At 38.1% G+C, this 16,049-nt stretch overlaps 1 protein-coding gene across 1 annotated transcript in view; it reads left to right on the forward strand.

Moving 5' to 3' along the window:
• Positions 1 to 198: 198 nt before the first annotated feature.
• LOC107728567 (fibroblast growth factor 22-like) overlaps positions 199 to 16,049 on the forward strand; it is a 26,831-nt gene continuing 10,980 nt past the window's right edge. Inside the window, exon 1 of the mRNA XM_016538780.1 lies at positions 199 to 653. Within this exon, the coding sequence (XP_016394266.1) occupies positions 317 to 653 (337 nt within the window). The 5' untranslated portion in view covers positions 199 to 316. The remainder of the gene's footprint in view (positions 654 to 16,049) is intronic.

A 16,049-nucleotide genomic window follows, 5' to 3' on the forward strand; every position in this document is an offset into this window, starting at 1 on the left:
ACAGGACACAGGATCCCACAACTCTACCAGCTTGGACTGAGGGACCTGGATACTCCAGGACAATCTAACAAGATTGAGACATTTCTTTGGGATGGAATTGCAAAGTTCTCATTCATCATTCTGAAGAGCAAGACCAACAGACAGCTGGTTAAAAGACTAAAGTGATACACTTGAGTTTGAAATTGGTCACTCAGGATTTTTTTACCCTCTCTTCCCATGCTCCTGCTTACGGGTTCTGTGTGAGGCAGAGTGCCCAGCGAAGACCAGCATCATGCCGACTACTTGTGCAAGGTGCACCTTGGGAGTCTGACCCATCATGTGCAAATGGACACCTACTACCCCTGGTCTCCACTCCGACCTCACCTTTACCGGCTCAGCCCTCCCTTCTTATCCTTTTCCCTTGTTATGCCTATCCCTGCTCTTTCTGGCTTGCTCTTCTCTTGGAGGTTGCCCACCTGCACTGGGGCATGACCCCCTTCATGCGCTGGCACAGGGCACAAACTGCTCGTGGACACTGGAGCGGCACACGCGCAGCTACAACCACCTCGAGGGTGACGTCCGCCTTCGGCGCCTCTATTCCGCCAACAAGTTCTTTCTCTGCATCGACAAGATAGGCAAGGTGGATGGCACCCGTCGGAAGAATTACCCTGACAGTGAGTAGACGCCCAGTGTTTGTCTCCATGCATGTGTCCCTGCAGAAAGGGAGTGGAGCTCATTTGGTTCTTATGATCTTCCATCGACTCTCTTATCAGTTGTGGTTTATGGCTCTTTTATTCTTCTCCTCGTAGGGTCAGACTTTTATGAGTATGTACAAAGGTGTTGCTGGGTAGGATTTGTAATACTCAAAACACTTAATTGGAAAATGAAGGCCCTTCACTGTTATACTGGCTCGCAAAATACTACGATCTGAAATATGGAAGTCTGTCTCCACCCTAGAGACAAAAAAATATATAAAAAGGTAATTGTTACTTTATCTCCCATAATTGCAGCTTTATATCTCCTAATTGCAATGTCATATCTTATAATTGCGACTTCATATCTCACAATGTGACTATTTCTTGTTACTTGTGACTTCTTGTTATTGTGTCTTTATGTCCCAATTTTGTCTATTGCTTATTTTATTTTTTACTCGGAGGTAGAAACTTACTTCTTTATTGAAATAAGCAGGGGAATTTAGCTTAAAACTAAATAGCAAATCCTTCAGTTTTAATCAGAAAATGTAAGCACAACTAAATTTAATCAGCAGTTAGGTACAGTGTCAAATTATCATGCAAATTCAACATGTATTCAACATAAATGCTTTGTTGTAGAATCTTAAAATGCTCTGTACACTGTCAGAAAAGTTATACCTTTAGGGGTACAACAGCTTGTCACTGGTTCGTTACTATTAAAGGGATGATGACTTTTTACTTCTAAAAGGTGTAAATTAGTAGATCAAAGTATTAATGTACCTTTAAGGTTCGACTTTTAACTCTTTAGGAATAAATAAGGTACAAAGATTTCCATTTAAGTATAGTGCCTCAGTGGAGAACTGTTGTACCCCTAAAGGTATAACTTTTTCACATTTTTTCTTTGAGTGTTTTGTATATACTTTGACACTTTAATATTTTACTGAAAATTGTGGATGTTTGATTAGCATTTCATTTTGAAATAGCAGGTGCATTTGGTCTTTAGAAACACTGCAGTGATAAATCAACAAGATGTTTCTTACAAATCACTTTTCCCCTCCCTCACAGTTTGATCCCATTTTTCCAGCTGGAGTTTTACTCTATGTCATCTTGTGTCAGGGTTCAGCAGGGCTTTCCATTTGTTTGAATTTGGGATTTAACTGGTCTGGGTCATGGAGATCACAGTGGGTTGACCCTGGCTGTTGTGTAAGTGTGTGTTGTTGCAAAAGAGAGTGAGTCAGACTTTTTTCCAGGCAGGTTGCTTTAACTGCTCTGCCACTGTGCAGATCTTAACTGTTGCATTACATTTGTTTACAAGTTTCTGCTCTCCACGGCTCTCTCAGATCAGCTTAGATGCTTGTACTCGGTACAGCTGGATGAAACTGTACAGCCCTCAGAAGCAATTTGCTTGCACATTTACTTACCAACCTCTCATTTCCTTTCCCTGAATTAAGGTCCTTTTTAGCAAAGAGGGTCCCCTTTACAGAAAGGTATCCTGCATTTACTAGCCTTGCAGAATTTCTCAGTATTGCCTTTCCTTGCCTTCTCTTTCCTTCCAGGGTTCCCTTTAGTAGAGGACATTTTAGATTTTTACAAAAAGGGCTTTGAAATACAGTTTTCATAATTCAGCAAGTTCAGAATCAGAACTGTTTTTTGCATTGATTTTGCTTTGCTGCTATCCACCTTGTCCTCTGCATAGCCCTTAGCGTCCATCAACACTGCTGCATTGCCCAAACAGCCCCGCACTGACTCTCCCTCTCACTTTTTCCAACTCCCGCTCCAAAACTCTCAGGTGCAAAAACAGTTAGAATTAGTCAACGGGCCCTTGGCTAATTGAGGTAGGAAAATATTGTATCAATCCCAGTGAACTGAAGACTGGAACAGCTGAGAGAAGAGGCTTCGATGCAAAGGACTGAAAGAGAGATTGAGAGGTAAAAGAATGTATAGGGAATATTATTGCATTTGTGCAAGTTCATTTGCATTGAGCAGTACAAATTTCTGGTACTTTTGAGTTTAAATCAATCTATACTCACTATTCCTCTATAGAGTTGTAAATGGGCTATTAGAATGCTTGGAAGAATGCTCAAGTTTTATTTGTTAGCAAAATAATTTTAGATAGCACTGCTTGAGGCAGGATAAAATTAAGGACCCTGACCTGGAGGAAATAGCTTGCATAATTGTGCAAATGATTTCAGAGCGTAATCAGCCACAAACTAGCCTTGCTTTGGCTCCTATTCCTGAAACTGGTTTTTGTCCAGGTGCTGAACAGAACGCAGCACATTGAGGTTTCAGGATTCAAAGTAGATCGATGTCAATCAGTTCCAAAAAAATAAGGTTTTCATCATTCACAGTTAACAGCTGCATAATGCAAACTAGACAAGCTTATTTGACTATAATTTCGCAGTTGGAGGTGAGTGCAAATGTAGGGTTGTAGTAGTGCCTGGCAGCACTGGCAGGTCCTGACAGTGCTTACTGGCTGATGGCACTACAAAAACGGACACAGTCCCAATCCCTTCACTAGCAACTATTCTGCTGTTGCATGAGCGTGACGTTGAAGGTAGCAGACAAGAAAAATATATATATATTAAAGTCAATTTCATGGTTTTACAAGCCTCTCAAAAAATCTGGTTAGGGGCAAATCATCTACATTAACATTTACAATTTATATCTTGCTTGAATCTCCCATGAATGGAGATTTGCTTTGCACACATAATGGTGTAGTTTCAGCATTTACCAGCAAGGGCTAACAAGCTAAACAACCAAACTTTGTGTAGACACATGTGAGAACCAAACCTTGTGAGATCCACCTGCTATCAATATTTGCCTTCAATTTAACATCTAAGCCGGTTTTGCTAAAGTGAAGCTGTCCATGAAATGAATGTCAGTTTTCTTCAAATATGTTTTTCTAACAAGTAACAAATGTAGTAATGTAGTCTACAAGTAAAACTAGTAGTTTAACACATTTTCTCTGAAATGCATGGACAAGAAATTACGAGCATAAAGAAAAATTAACCACCACTTGATGGGTGGTGAGTGAGAAATTATATAAATCTTAACCCAATGTTTCTGTCCATTCTTGTCTTAGCCAAGGTTGTTTTCTTTTATAGTTTTTGAATTGCAGGTACTTGTTGGCTGACAAAACCAGCTTAGCTCTTTTTTCCCCTTAACATTTGGCTTTAAAAAGAGCACTGTTGAAGTCTAGGGCATAAGTGGTTGAGGACATCAAATGCTTGACTTGAGTCCAGGCAACAACACTGCGCTTAAGGAAATAAAGTCATGCAACAGGCATAATCAGAAGAGTCACTTTTGCTAAAATATGGCCATTTTGCAGTTTGCCAGGCCTTTTCCTCCATCTCCCATTTTCTTTTTGCTCTCCCTCTTCCATTTCAGCTGTATTTACAAGAGTTGTGTCATGTTTACCAAGTTTGCCCTCACTTTTCTGCATCTTGCTTTAGATGTTACCGTTTTCCCTTGCCGTGATTTCATAGGTGTGTTGAGCTTGGACCCGAGTCACGGGAAGAAAATCATCCACCCGTTCTGAATATATTGTGGAATTATTTAAAACATATTTCAAAAAGAGAGACTGTCAGTTCATAGACGCCTAGAGGCCACAGAAGAGAGATTGTGCACGACTGAATGCTGGCGCTTAAACTCATGTAGAATCATGGGAGGTGAAAATAAATTCACAGTGTAATATTTATCATTGTATCAGGTCGGCATATGTGTTATAATTTACGGTCAAATATTTTACAGTGTGAGAATTTTGAAGAATTATCAACAGCTGAATTAAGAAAATGGATTAACAGTCCTCCAGAAGTATCAAAATGATATGAGGCAGTAAAGTTCTTGGGTTCCTCAGAATATGTGTTAAAGAGTGAGAGAAGGAATGTACTCTACTAAGGACCTTTCATAAGTGTGTAGTAGTAGTGAAGCTCCTGGTCTGTGACAGTTTAAGTGGTAAGGGCACATGGGTGCTAGGTGATTCCAGACGCTTCTGGAAAGTCTGGGAATGTTGCTTACATTTAGCCTGTGGGGGCCTCTTGGAGATTTTGATGCCAGGGGGAAAAAATCCTACAAATCCTGCCTTTTTAATCCTTCCGACGGACAGTGGTTCAGAGTATAATGAGAAAATGCTCTCAATCCCTCTCTTGCCAGGTGTTTTTGGCCCTGAGAAGGTGAACAAAATAAAAATAAAAAAACAGAAACTGGCACACACTCTGAGAGTTGCAGAGCTAAAATGCTGAAATTTTTCTAACCTATTCTCTTTGCAAAGGCAAGTTTTGATGTCACGAATGGATGAAAAGACACACCATAACTAGTTATGTGCAGCTAGGTGCAAAGAAGAGTAAAACTAAAAGGCTTTGCCAACTGATTGAAAACGTATCGCAAGCGTTAATCCCACTCCAACTAAAACACCTACCTGCCTTGTAGCAAATCAGGTAGGCCTGGTGAACATTACTTAAAAGCTTATAATGTTCTTGCTAGTCATCATGTACATTTGCATGCAGTTAAAATTTGGTAACATTTACCGTTGTTCACCAAATTTTTGCTGTGAATCCATGCAATCAGGAATTTTATATAAGGGTGAAAGATTTCGCCATGCAGATTTTGTAACGAACTGGTCAAATTCGTAATACTGACCAATGGAAAGCTTCTTGGTTTGAAAGTGGCTTCTGTGTAAGCTGTGCTTCACACATCACTACACTACTGACAATAGACCTTTTTGTCCACAAAAGTTTGCACCTTTACAGCAGGTTTTTGCGAAGTCAATCCGTCTAAGTATACATGACAATGTGTATTCAAATATTTGAGGATTAAATACCTCCTTTTCATGCTCACCACTCCAAGGTCACCCATAGTCTGATTAATGTTTATATAGTCTAGACGAAGATGAACTTTGCATTATCTAGGTCTATTAGCCCAACTTTGCAAAATCCAACTGGCATAATTTCATTTACATTGAAGCGCTTATGTGGCATTTTAAAATGACTAATTTATTTTGCCTGACAGAAATCAAACTTTTAAAGCACATGTAAACTTATTTATTGAGTCACACAGAATGTCAGTTTGATTCTAGTGATCTCTGCTGAGACCCCAAAAAAACGGCCAACGATAACAACATAAAACTGTGCCTACTCTTGCGATGACTCAACTAATGCAATATATATATTTACATTTAAAGGTTGAGCACTCTATATACCCAGTGGTGCAATTACTGACAGGCAGTCTCACAGTTCAGAAGGTATTGCTCAGATTCTCTCATCTTCGCTAGCCAAATGGTAATGCTTGCAGAAAACTGACCCAAGGCCATTTTTTCCTGAATGAGAAGTCATTAGCACTGTTATTATTATTATAACTTTTTGTGAGGGATGTAAAACAAGTATTAATTAGATCAGTTGGGAATCCACAGCTTGGCTAACTCATGCAGTACCATATGCTGACTAACATCTGCCAAAGCCAACACAGTCCACCTCTCTTGGCTCTGGGGCGAAATTAAACAGACAGACAGACTTGGTCTCATTGTGACTGGGTTCAGGCTCTAGGCAGTGGTGAATTAAAACACACTGTTGGGATTGTAGTTGCTCTGAATTGACATTTTGATTAAACCCTGTTCACATTCAAGCAAGCATATGTTAACCCAGACAGTGTATCTTGGAGACTCTGAGCGACTACTCAAATCAAATCACTTTTATTGTCACATCACCAACAGCACGTGTGCCATGGTGAGTGAAAAGCTTGGGAGCGTGCTCCAGACAGTACAGAATACAATTGACACGTTTAACAAATAACATTATACACGTTTAGACACTTTACAAATAACAGTATACTTTTATGTACAGTATATACACTATATAAAACAATAATATACAAACATAATACACATAATCCACAAATGTACACAGAGTGGTTGTAGATGTAATGGTTGGTAAATAGATGTTAGCAGAGTATTATTGTGTTAAAGTGAAGTGCATGCTACATTAAAGTCCAGTTGGTAAAAATTGTGGTGGTGGTGGAGTTAAAGTGCATGGTGAATGGTATGGACAGAGTGGTGTGCTGTGTAAGTGTCAGTTCTGAGTGTTCAGCAGCCTGATAGTCTGAGGGAAAAAGCTGTCCCTCAGTCGGCTTGTGCGTGATCGGATCCTGCGTAACCATCTGCCTGAGGGCAGCAGCGAGAACAGTGGGATTCTGTGGGATTCCCCTGCATGCATTAATCACAATTTGAGATTTACACATTCTTCGCCTGCCACGTTATATTACGGTAACATTAATATCTAAAACTAAATATCAGAAGTCAAAATGCAGGCTGGCTTATTAAACCGATTTCTCTTAGTCTGAAATGATACACAGGAATGCTGGCTTCTGCTGTATGTCTCCCACTGGGCTTTCTTCTTGACCTAAATTGATACTCTTTATCATTTGTCTATTTATAATGATACATCAATAATTCAAAGTGAACAGGATAGTCCCTTAGGTGTTACAAGCTCAAGTTTCTAATCCAACCTAAAATCTAAGGAAACTCCTTATAAAATATATTATGATAAGAATGTGACACACCCAGTGCACGCCTTTACGCTCTTATACAGCTGACTTGTAAAAAAAAAACAGCAATAAAACAAGGCTGAGTCACAAAAACAGGGCCATAGGATTCCTATGGCTACCGCTGAAAGGCTTTTTATCACATAATCTAAAATACTTTCTAACATAGATACTTCAGTTCATGTATTATTGTGACCTAAAATCTAAGGAAACTCCTTATAAAATATATTATGATAAGAATGTGACACACCCAGTGCACGCCTTTACACTCTTATACAGCTGACTTGTAAAAAAAAAACCAGCAATAAAACAAGGCTGAGTCACAAAAACAGGGCCATAGGATTCCTATGGCTACCGCTGAAAGGCTTTTTATCACATAATCTAAAATACTTTCTAACATAGATACTTCAGTTCATGTATTATTGTGCTTTGCAGGTAGTAATGTGAAAACAGATTTGGCAACTTTTGGTTTATAAAAATAATAAAAATGTAAAATTGAAGTTAAATATGAAACTATGAACAGGTTTGTAATGTAAAATAACACAAAAATATTAAGCAGCACAGTTTTCCACATTGATAATAATAAGAAATGTTTCTTGAGCTCCAAATTAGAATGATTTCTGAAGCTTTGTCATCACAGAAATAAATTCACATTTTAAACAGTATATTCAAATAGAAAACAGTTATTTCAAATGTAAATATTTCACAATATTACCATGTTTTAGTATATTTTTGATCAAATAAATGCAGCCTCGTTGAGCATGAGACTTCTTTCAAAAACTTTATGAAAATCTTACCGACCCTCTCTGCCCAGCCTTCAATCAGAACCAGATGATTCAGAAACTCTTTCCATATCTTATCATAAGTCAGCTTGTTTGCACGAAATCAGACATAGGACAACAACAAAAGATGGGCCTCTGTGAAGGCCAACTATATGTGCTGAATGGGCAAACAGCTTTATCTCGCCACCCAAACCAAAGACATAAAGTAATTATGATGTGCTGAAATGTGCTGTCCTAAACTGACATATAAGGACATTGGCATTGAGTCCATTCAGCACAGTGAGTCATAAGCACACATAGGAATTGCCCCAACTGGATGTTATATAGCCTCTATGATTTGATTTGGCAATTAAAACTTAAATCAGTTTTCAGGAGCAATTGAAGTGACAATAAAGATTTACTACACATCACAGTTGGCTCCTTCATTGCTGGTTCACTGTAACATCCACCAACCTTTGGCAAGCAGACTACATCTGTAACCACTATGCCACTATGCATTGTGCTGAATGGGCAAACAGCTTTATCTCGCCACCCAAACCAAAGACATAAAGTAATTATGATGTGCTGAAATGTGCTGTCCTAAACTGACATAAGGACATTGGCATTGAGTCCATTCAGCACAATGAGTCATAAGCACACATAGGAATTGCCCCCAACTGGATGTTATATAGCCTCTATGATTTGATTTGGCAATTAAAACTTAAATCAGTTTTCAGGAGCAATTGAAGTGACAATAAAGATTTACTACACATCACAGTTGGCTCCTTCATTGCTGGTTCACTGTAACATCCACCAACCTTTGGCAAGCAGACTACATCTGTAACCACTATGCCACTATGCATAATCACTAAGAAGCTATCAGGATTGATACATTATGTCAATTTCCTGACGCATTTTTCTTTTTGTATTGCCCCATCACCCCAGTTGTGATTTACAAATACTTAAATTTAAAAGAACTGCAAATTTTCCCACACACTCGTCAAGATCTGTTTAGTTTCCCGTGTGGCCAATTAGCTGAAACAACATTTTCAGGATGAATGTTGTCTGTCAATTTTTTGATTCTTCATCTGCAGGTTTACACATAGCAGAGCTCACTGTATGTTTATGTATTTATTCTTCATGCATGTCTAATCATAGCCAGACCTCATCTTATGAATAGGTTCTGTACAATAACGCTTTACTGATTTCAGTTTGACCTAAATGTTATTGCAACCAACTAAATACAGGGCAACCAGTGTAGTCCGATTCATGAACGAATGACTCACTTCACTAAAGAGTTGATCGTACCAGTTACTGAATCAGTATTTTTATCATTCCGATCACTGCTGAAAATTGCTGAAAAAGTTTCAATAAACAAATCAAATACATATAATGTATATATTTATAATGTCTACATTTCACTGCAGTACACTGATAAAAAATGGTCTAGAAACAATTTTCACTCAGAAATTTGTAGTAAATTTCAAAGAAAGTAGAAAGACTGAAATTGTAATTTCTTGTAATACGTACTCCAAAAATGTACTTTCGAAAAATATTTTTAGAGTGTAGATATAAAATATCAAATCAAGTGGCATATGCAAACAAATGATGCTATAGCATTTCTTAGCACTAACTTATATTTTCTGAGCTTTTTAAAATCTTAACCACGGATGTGTAAAGTTAGGTCCTCTCAAGTTCTCACAGGTGTGCTAGCACAAAAATACCAATGTAGGTAATATAATTAATATTAAACATATTCCACAAAGTTTGAAACCAGAAAAACTTTTTGTCTGAATTTTAAACAATACATTTACATTTTATATTCTCATTTTGTGGTTTGCTTTTATTTGAAAATAATGTCATATATAGAACTTAACATCAACTGTTAAAAGTCTGCAGCACTCTAAAACATGGGGAGATGTCTTAACACTCTATGTTGCTGAATTCAGTTGCACAGTTTCTGGTCAGCTCCGATCAGAAAGTTCCAGACCAAGGTTGAGTGGACATGGGCCAAAAATCCCCCATGGAGGATAGTGTTAAGGTCAAGGCCTCTCTCACTAGCTGAGTGATTTGACAGATCTGACAAGAAGCTGATGGCCCCTTTGTGCTGCCTGTCAGCTTCCAGTTCAGTCCGTCTCATTTCAGTGCTTTGAAACACAGCGCGAGCTCCAGCCATGGAAAACATCCTGCTCCGGATTGACCAAGTGGAACTCCTTGGGCCAGATTAACTAAACAGGGCAAATTAGTGTGAGACCGCAATCCCATAAAAGCACAGATGGGAGTGGAAAATTCTGAGGGTGATCTACTGACAATGCGCACATTAAAGAACACATAGGCAGACAGCGCGTTTCCATAATGAACAATGCAAGCAACCAAGAGCAGCGCAAATTAGTGTAGGGTCACAAATAAGCAGATGACAAAACACAAGTGCAAAATGGGTAAAGACATGCTTTTGGGGTGTTAAATAATACCACAAATATCAGTATACTGACTACCACAAACCATTTCATTTAAATACTCTCCTCCCATAAATTTCGCGTCTGAAAGGGAAACTCCTACAAATGCATATACAGTAAGGTCAGCCGCAAAACTATCTAATCTCATCACTTATGTTTCACTGCGTGTCTTTAGTAAATCCTGACAGTAGTTTTTTAATGACAAAAGATGGTTTGCGTTGGTGCAAATCTGGTCCTTTTTCTAGGCTTGGATGGCCATGTTTCAAGTACAACCTTCACTTCTGTTGTCACCGCAACACAACCTTTGTAATTCCATTGCTATTTTTAGGTTAAGTACTTTGTCTAATGAGAGTAAAACGGGTGATGTAATTGATTTGTGTGCTAGATTATGGTAATTGTTCTGTGTGACAGCAAGTATTAAGCCCTGTGGACTCACACAGTTTCTGGAGAAGTTCAGCCACAACTTTGTTTGAATGAACCTTGCTTGTATTTTCAACGATGAGGTAGTATGCTCTCGTCCCCAAGTCTGTTTTTAGTCAGGACGACTGCATCTGCATTTTGGCAGGCGGACGGTTCTCCTCTCATGCAACTTGGTGCAATTAACCACATTTCAACAATGACCTCAGCCTTAATCCTGGGCCTTTTGATAGCGCTGGGTGCAGAAAACAACAGAAGCCTTGAGTCACAAAATAGCCCTTGAATCTGCGTGTAACTATCCGTACGGGCCATTGATGGCTACCCGCTTGCTGGCAAAGGAAGTGATGCGTGATTTGGAGGCATTGCTGCACACCCTCTCCTTGATTAAAGAAAAGCCCGTTTATGGCGGTCTGCTTTCTTTCCGTGCCACCTCGCGCCTTTTAGTACCCCATAAGACCAGACACACCAGACCATGTCTTCGTTAACCTCTTGCGCCTTCACAGTCCTCACGACAGAGGAACCGCTTGCCCTCCGGCATGCTAAAACTCTTAGTGGGTGGGTGATTGTCTGCTAGTTTTTCCAATGAGGAAAAATGCTAGCAAGGGAACCATCCAGAGGGTTCAGTTTCACATGCGAAAGAAGCCAGATATGTACTATTCAGCCTTTAATAGCAATAGAAATCGGTCTTGTTGAAGGTCTGGCCACTAGTTTGCGACCACCAGCGTAGTTACAGCAACCTTACAGCGAAACAAGATAAAGAGAAGGAAACCTGCATAATATATTAAGACATATTCAGAGAATGTATCTTTAATATGAGTCAATTTTATCTTATTGCACTGGCAAATTTTTTTCTACTTGTTTTAAGTGTAAACCAGCTAAAAACAAGTGAAATCTGCCAGTGCAGAAAGACAAAATGCACTCTAAAAAACAAGTCTAAAGGCCTGTTCACACTAAGATGAATGTTCTGTGCAAAAATCTGATGCGATAAACATTTTAATTTGAACTTATGTTAATAAATCTGCTCAGACCAACACAAACATTTGCAAGTTATAGGGCCAGTTTTACTAACAGCTTGCGCCAGTGCAAACCGTCTTTTGGCGTTAAAATAGTACTGTCAGGTTTTACTAAAGACGCGCAGTGATTTACACAGTTATTTTTGCGCCTGACTTTACTGAATATGCATTTGTTGGAGTTTACCTTTCAGACGCAAAATTTATGGGAGGAGAGTATTTAAATGAATCACACAATGAGATTTACTAATGTTTGCACTCGTCAAATTACTGGTATTTGCGCCATTATTTAACGGCTAAAAAAAGCATGTCTTAAACTATTTTGCACTTGAAATGGCTGCAATTATTGTTGCTAGGAGGAGGCACCGCAGAGAACAGAGAGCGCGTGGTAGAAGGGAGAGGATTTTTTCCTCACATATTAATTTATTTGGAATGCCAGAAGAACACATTATCCGAACATATAGTTTGCCAAGCCATGTTATTTTTAATTTGCTTCAGGAAATAAAAGACGACTTGGAACTCTCAACTAGGAGTCACGCAATACCAGGTCTATCAAAACTTCATGCAACCCTTCATTTTTTGGCCTCCGGTTTTTTCAATGTACTATGGTTTCTTTATTTTTTTATATTTTATTTGCAACTATGCTAATTTGCGCTGCACTTGGTATATTGTGTTGGTCGATATGTAAATGAGATGTTGCGTCTGTGTTCTTTATTTTGGGCGTTGTTAGTAAATCACCCGCAGAAATGTCCACACCCATCGGCACTGTTTTGGAATTGCTCTCTCGCGCTAATTTGCCCTGTTTAGTAAAACTGGCCCATAATGTATTCCATAGCATTGTGAAGGAAATTGGTCAACCAATAAGATGTGCTCAAAAATCTGAATCGTTGTTTGAAAATATCAAAAATTGTTCCTTTTCTGTGACATGCAGGTCTCAGACACAGAAAGTTGCACAGCGCTTTGTGTACTGGGGTAACCAGATTATTTCTGCCTTTTTAGTAAAAAAAAAAAAAAAATTTTGATTATTGGCCGTCTAATTATTGGCTTATCTGTGTTAGTCAGAGTTTGTCATATTGGTGCATACAGTATAGTGCCTCCAATATACAGATTTTAAAATAAAATGAAGTTAGCAACAGCTACTGTACATTTACATCTTTTCTTCTTACAAAAAACACCTTAGAAAAAAGAAAAAAAAAACTCCAAGTGCATTATCTGTATTTTGGATCCTCTTTGTACCTCTTTTGTTACAACTTTATTGGTGTAAGCACCAACTTCACAACTAATTTTGTGGTGAGCAGATTAAATAAACCGCCGGACTTGAAGTGTCTTGGTTTACCCTTTGTGGGTCATACAGGGAATACATTGGACATTCTGGGACATTCTTGTTTTAGGGGTTGATGATGTAATTTGGCCTCTGACCCTGGATCCATTGACTCTGCAAGTGGGCTCCTTATCTGGGACAGTAATTGACTAATGAAAGGCTTCCTCTGCCTTGTGAGAATCTCTTATCGCAGTGCCGAAAGCAAGGTCTCATTTCTAAATCTTGATAGCATTGTTTTAAACACATTTATACCATACACACAAAACAATTAGCTAGTTCGTCTCTGATCAGTTAATGAATATATGTTTACAGACTTAAAATGTGCAACTGCAAATTTAACTGTAAAATGTTAAACATGAGTAAAATAAAGCCATGCAATTTGACTACAAATCCAAGATTAACATGCACCAAAGTGCTCAGTATTTTAACAGTTTTATGTGTCTTTCAGTCAAAATCTTCAAACATTTCCAAACATGAAACCCTTCTACACATCAGGAGAACCAGTCATTGATAGAAAGAGCCATCTGTAAATTTAGACAAGGCAGACGAATTGACAGAAAGAGACTTGGGGCCCTGGCTAAGTCTTTCATTGTCCTCATCTGACCCCTGCTTCTCTCCTTCCTGGCCTCTGTGCCTCTCACCTAGGCCGTCTCTCTGTGTGCGGGGGTAATGGGATACCTGTCACTGGCTCTAATGGCCTTTGAAGGACCTGGCTAATCCCCAGTGCTTGCATTCAGTGAGCCATAAAAGCAAAACGAGGCCAAGGGCAGGCCCCTGAAACTGTAACAGCTCTGAATTGTGCGAGAGGGAACATCACCCAAGTGTGCAACCCTGGTAAATGAGTGTGATAATGGACTCTCAACTGAGTTCAAGTGCCTTGATGGTTGTGGTTCAAATTTGCACAACCTCACTTGCTGGCAAACTAACATCTGAATGGCTTCTGTGTTGGTGCCACCAAGGGATGTACACTATATCGGTACCGTATCGGTTATCGGCCGATATTAGAGACTTTTTGATCACTATTGGTCCATATTGGATGTTGAATTGTGCATATTTATAACCCTATTTTTTATATTTGAATTACTTTTGCAGTCATCTAGTGTTCACTAAGTTCATCTTTACAAAGAATAATAATCTAATTAATAACAGTTAAATGTAATCTTTAGCAAATCTCATCAACGGAAATCCATTCTATATTCATATTTGGTATAATTTTGTATAATTTACCATTAAATAGTTGATTTTAGTATTTACTCATTAAAACAAAATAGTACAGAATATTAATTTGGGCAACTTATCATATATCAGCCATATCATGAAAAATTATCGGCTTATCGGTATTAGTCAGAATTTGTAATATCGGCATCCCTAGTGCCTCCAATTACACAGATTTTAAAATAAAAATATAAAATAAAAATAGCAAAAAACTACTGTAAATTTAAATATTTTTTTTCTTACCAAAACAACTTAGAAAATGCATTAAATATGTATTTTGTATCCTTTGTGTTGGTACAACTGTATTGGTATAAGTATATATAAGTAAGTATCAACTTCATGGCTAAGTGTTCTGCTAGGGACATTTGGGGTAAAATTCTGCAGATTAGTTTCAGTATTAAATATAAATGTTGTTTTCCAACCATGACAACTCTGGTGCATAGAATAGAATATTGTTTTTTATTCTTTCATTCAGTCCAGCTTGAGTGAAAATGACATGCTCTTTATTATACTGGAGCCCTATGAAACACATGGCGAGAAGTAAAGAGCAAGTCTGAAACAGATGTTTCACATTACAGCCAATGGACATTTATGAGACTGGACAGTAAATGCTTGGCAGAGTTATTTAACTTCAACGTGTGTGACATGGTCAAAAATCTTTTTATTGGATTTTATTTTTAAAACATCGTGCAGATTTCATCACCTTTTATATGAACTATAGCAGTTCCTTTTTGCTTTTTTTTTGCTTTTGTTCATACAGTCTGAAATATGTCAATATTATAATCCATATTATAACTCAATAAAGAAGTGCATGTGTGTGTGTGTGTGTGTGTGTGTGTGTCATCTTTTATATACCAATATTTTAAACTTTAATCGTTTATCTGTATCACTAAAATTTATTATATACTCGTATACTTAAAGTAAATTTTTAAAAACACCAATAATTCGCAATTTAATAGCACTGATAAATTTAATCTTTAGCAAATATCTAAATTAATTAGATGTGATCCCAAAATTCACTTTTGATCCACGATTGATTTCAGTGTTTTATTTAAAATTTATTTAGACTACATAGTATAAATTTTAATATCGGTTATTTTTTTGGTTAATTATTAGCTTTTTGTATAGAAAACTTCTTACGGAGGTCTAATTATTTTTTTTGGGGAAAAAAGTGTTTATAACTTGGAAAAAAGCATTGTTGATGGTTCTCTGCTCTCGTGTAGCAACTGTACCAAGGCCGCAGCGCATCTTGTTCAGGCTTATTATTGCTGAAGAATCTATTTAACGACCAATTTAATTGTGAAAAAGAGCATGTTTACCTCACACGCAGGCCTCTGGTGCAATGGATAGTAGACTAATAGGATGAGAAAGACTGATGTTATCAAAGCCAGCATAGTTTAACACACACCACCCCACCCCCTGGAGATGGCAAGAATGTGGGAACGAAGAGAGAAATCAGGCCAGGCAAAGAATCGCCTCAGCCACGTCCTTTCTTTGCACTCTCGTTGTTTCTTTCATCCCTTTCTTTTTACTACTTTCACAGTCCAGATGGACCCAAATGCAAGCGAGTACATCTGAACAAACCATTGTCCTGCCTCTAAATGGTAAAAAAGGTGTATTTTTCATTATATTTTATATGCTGCTTGCATCCACCCCCCCCCCCC

Source organism: Sinocyclocheilus rhinocerous, unplaced genomic scaffold (assembly GCF_001515625.1).
Source record: "Sinocyclocheilus rhinocerous isolate Xijiao unplaced genomic scaffold, SAMN03320098_v1.1 scaffold1238, whole genome shotgun sequence".
Classification (NCBI taxonomy): Eukaryota; Metazoa; Chordata; class Actinopteri; order Cypriniformes; family Cyprinidae; genus Sinocyclocheilus; species Sinocyclocheilus rhinocerous.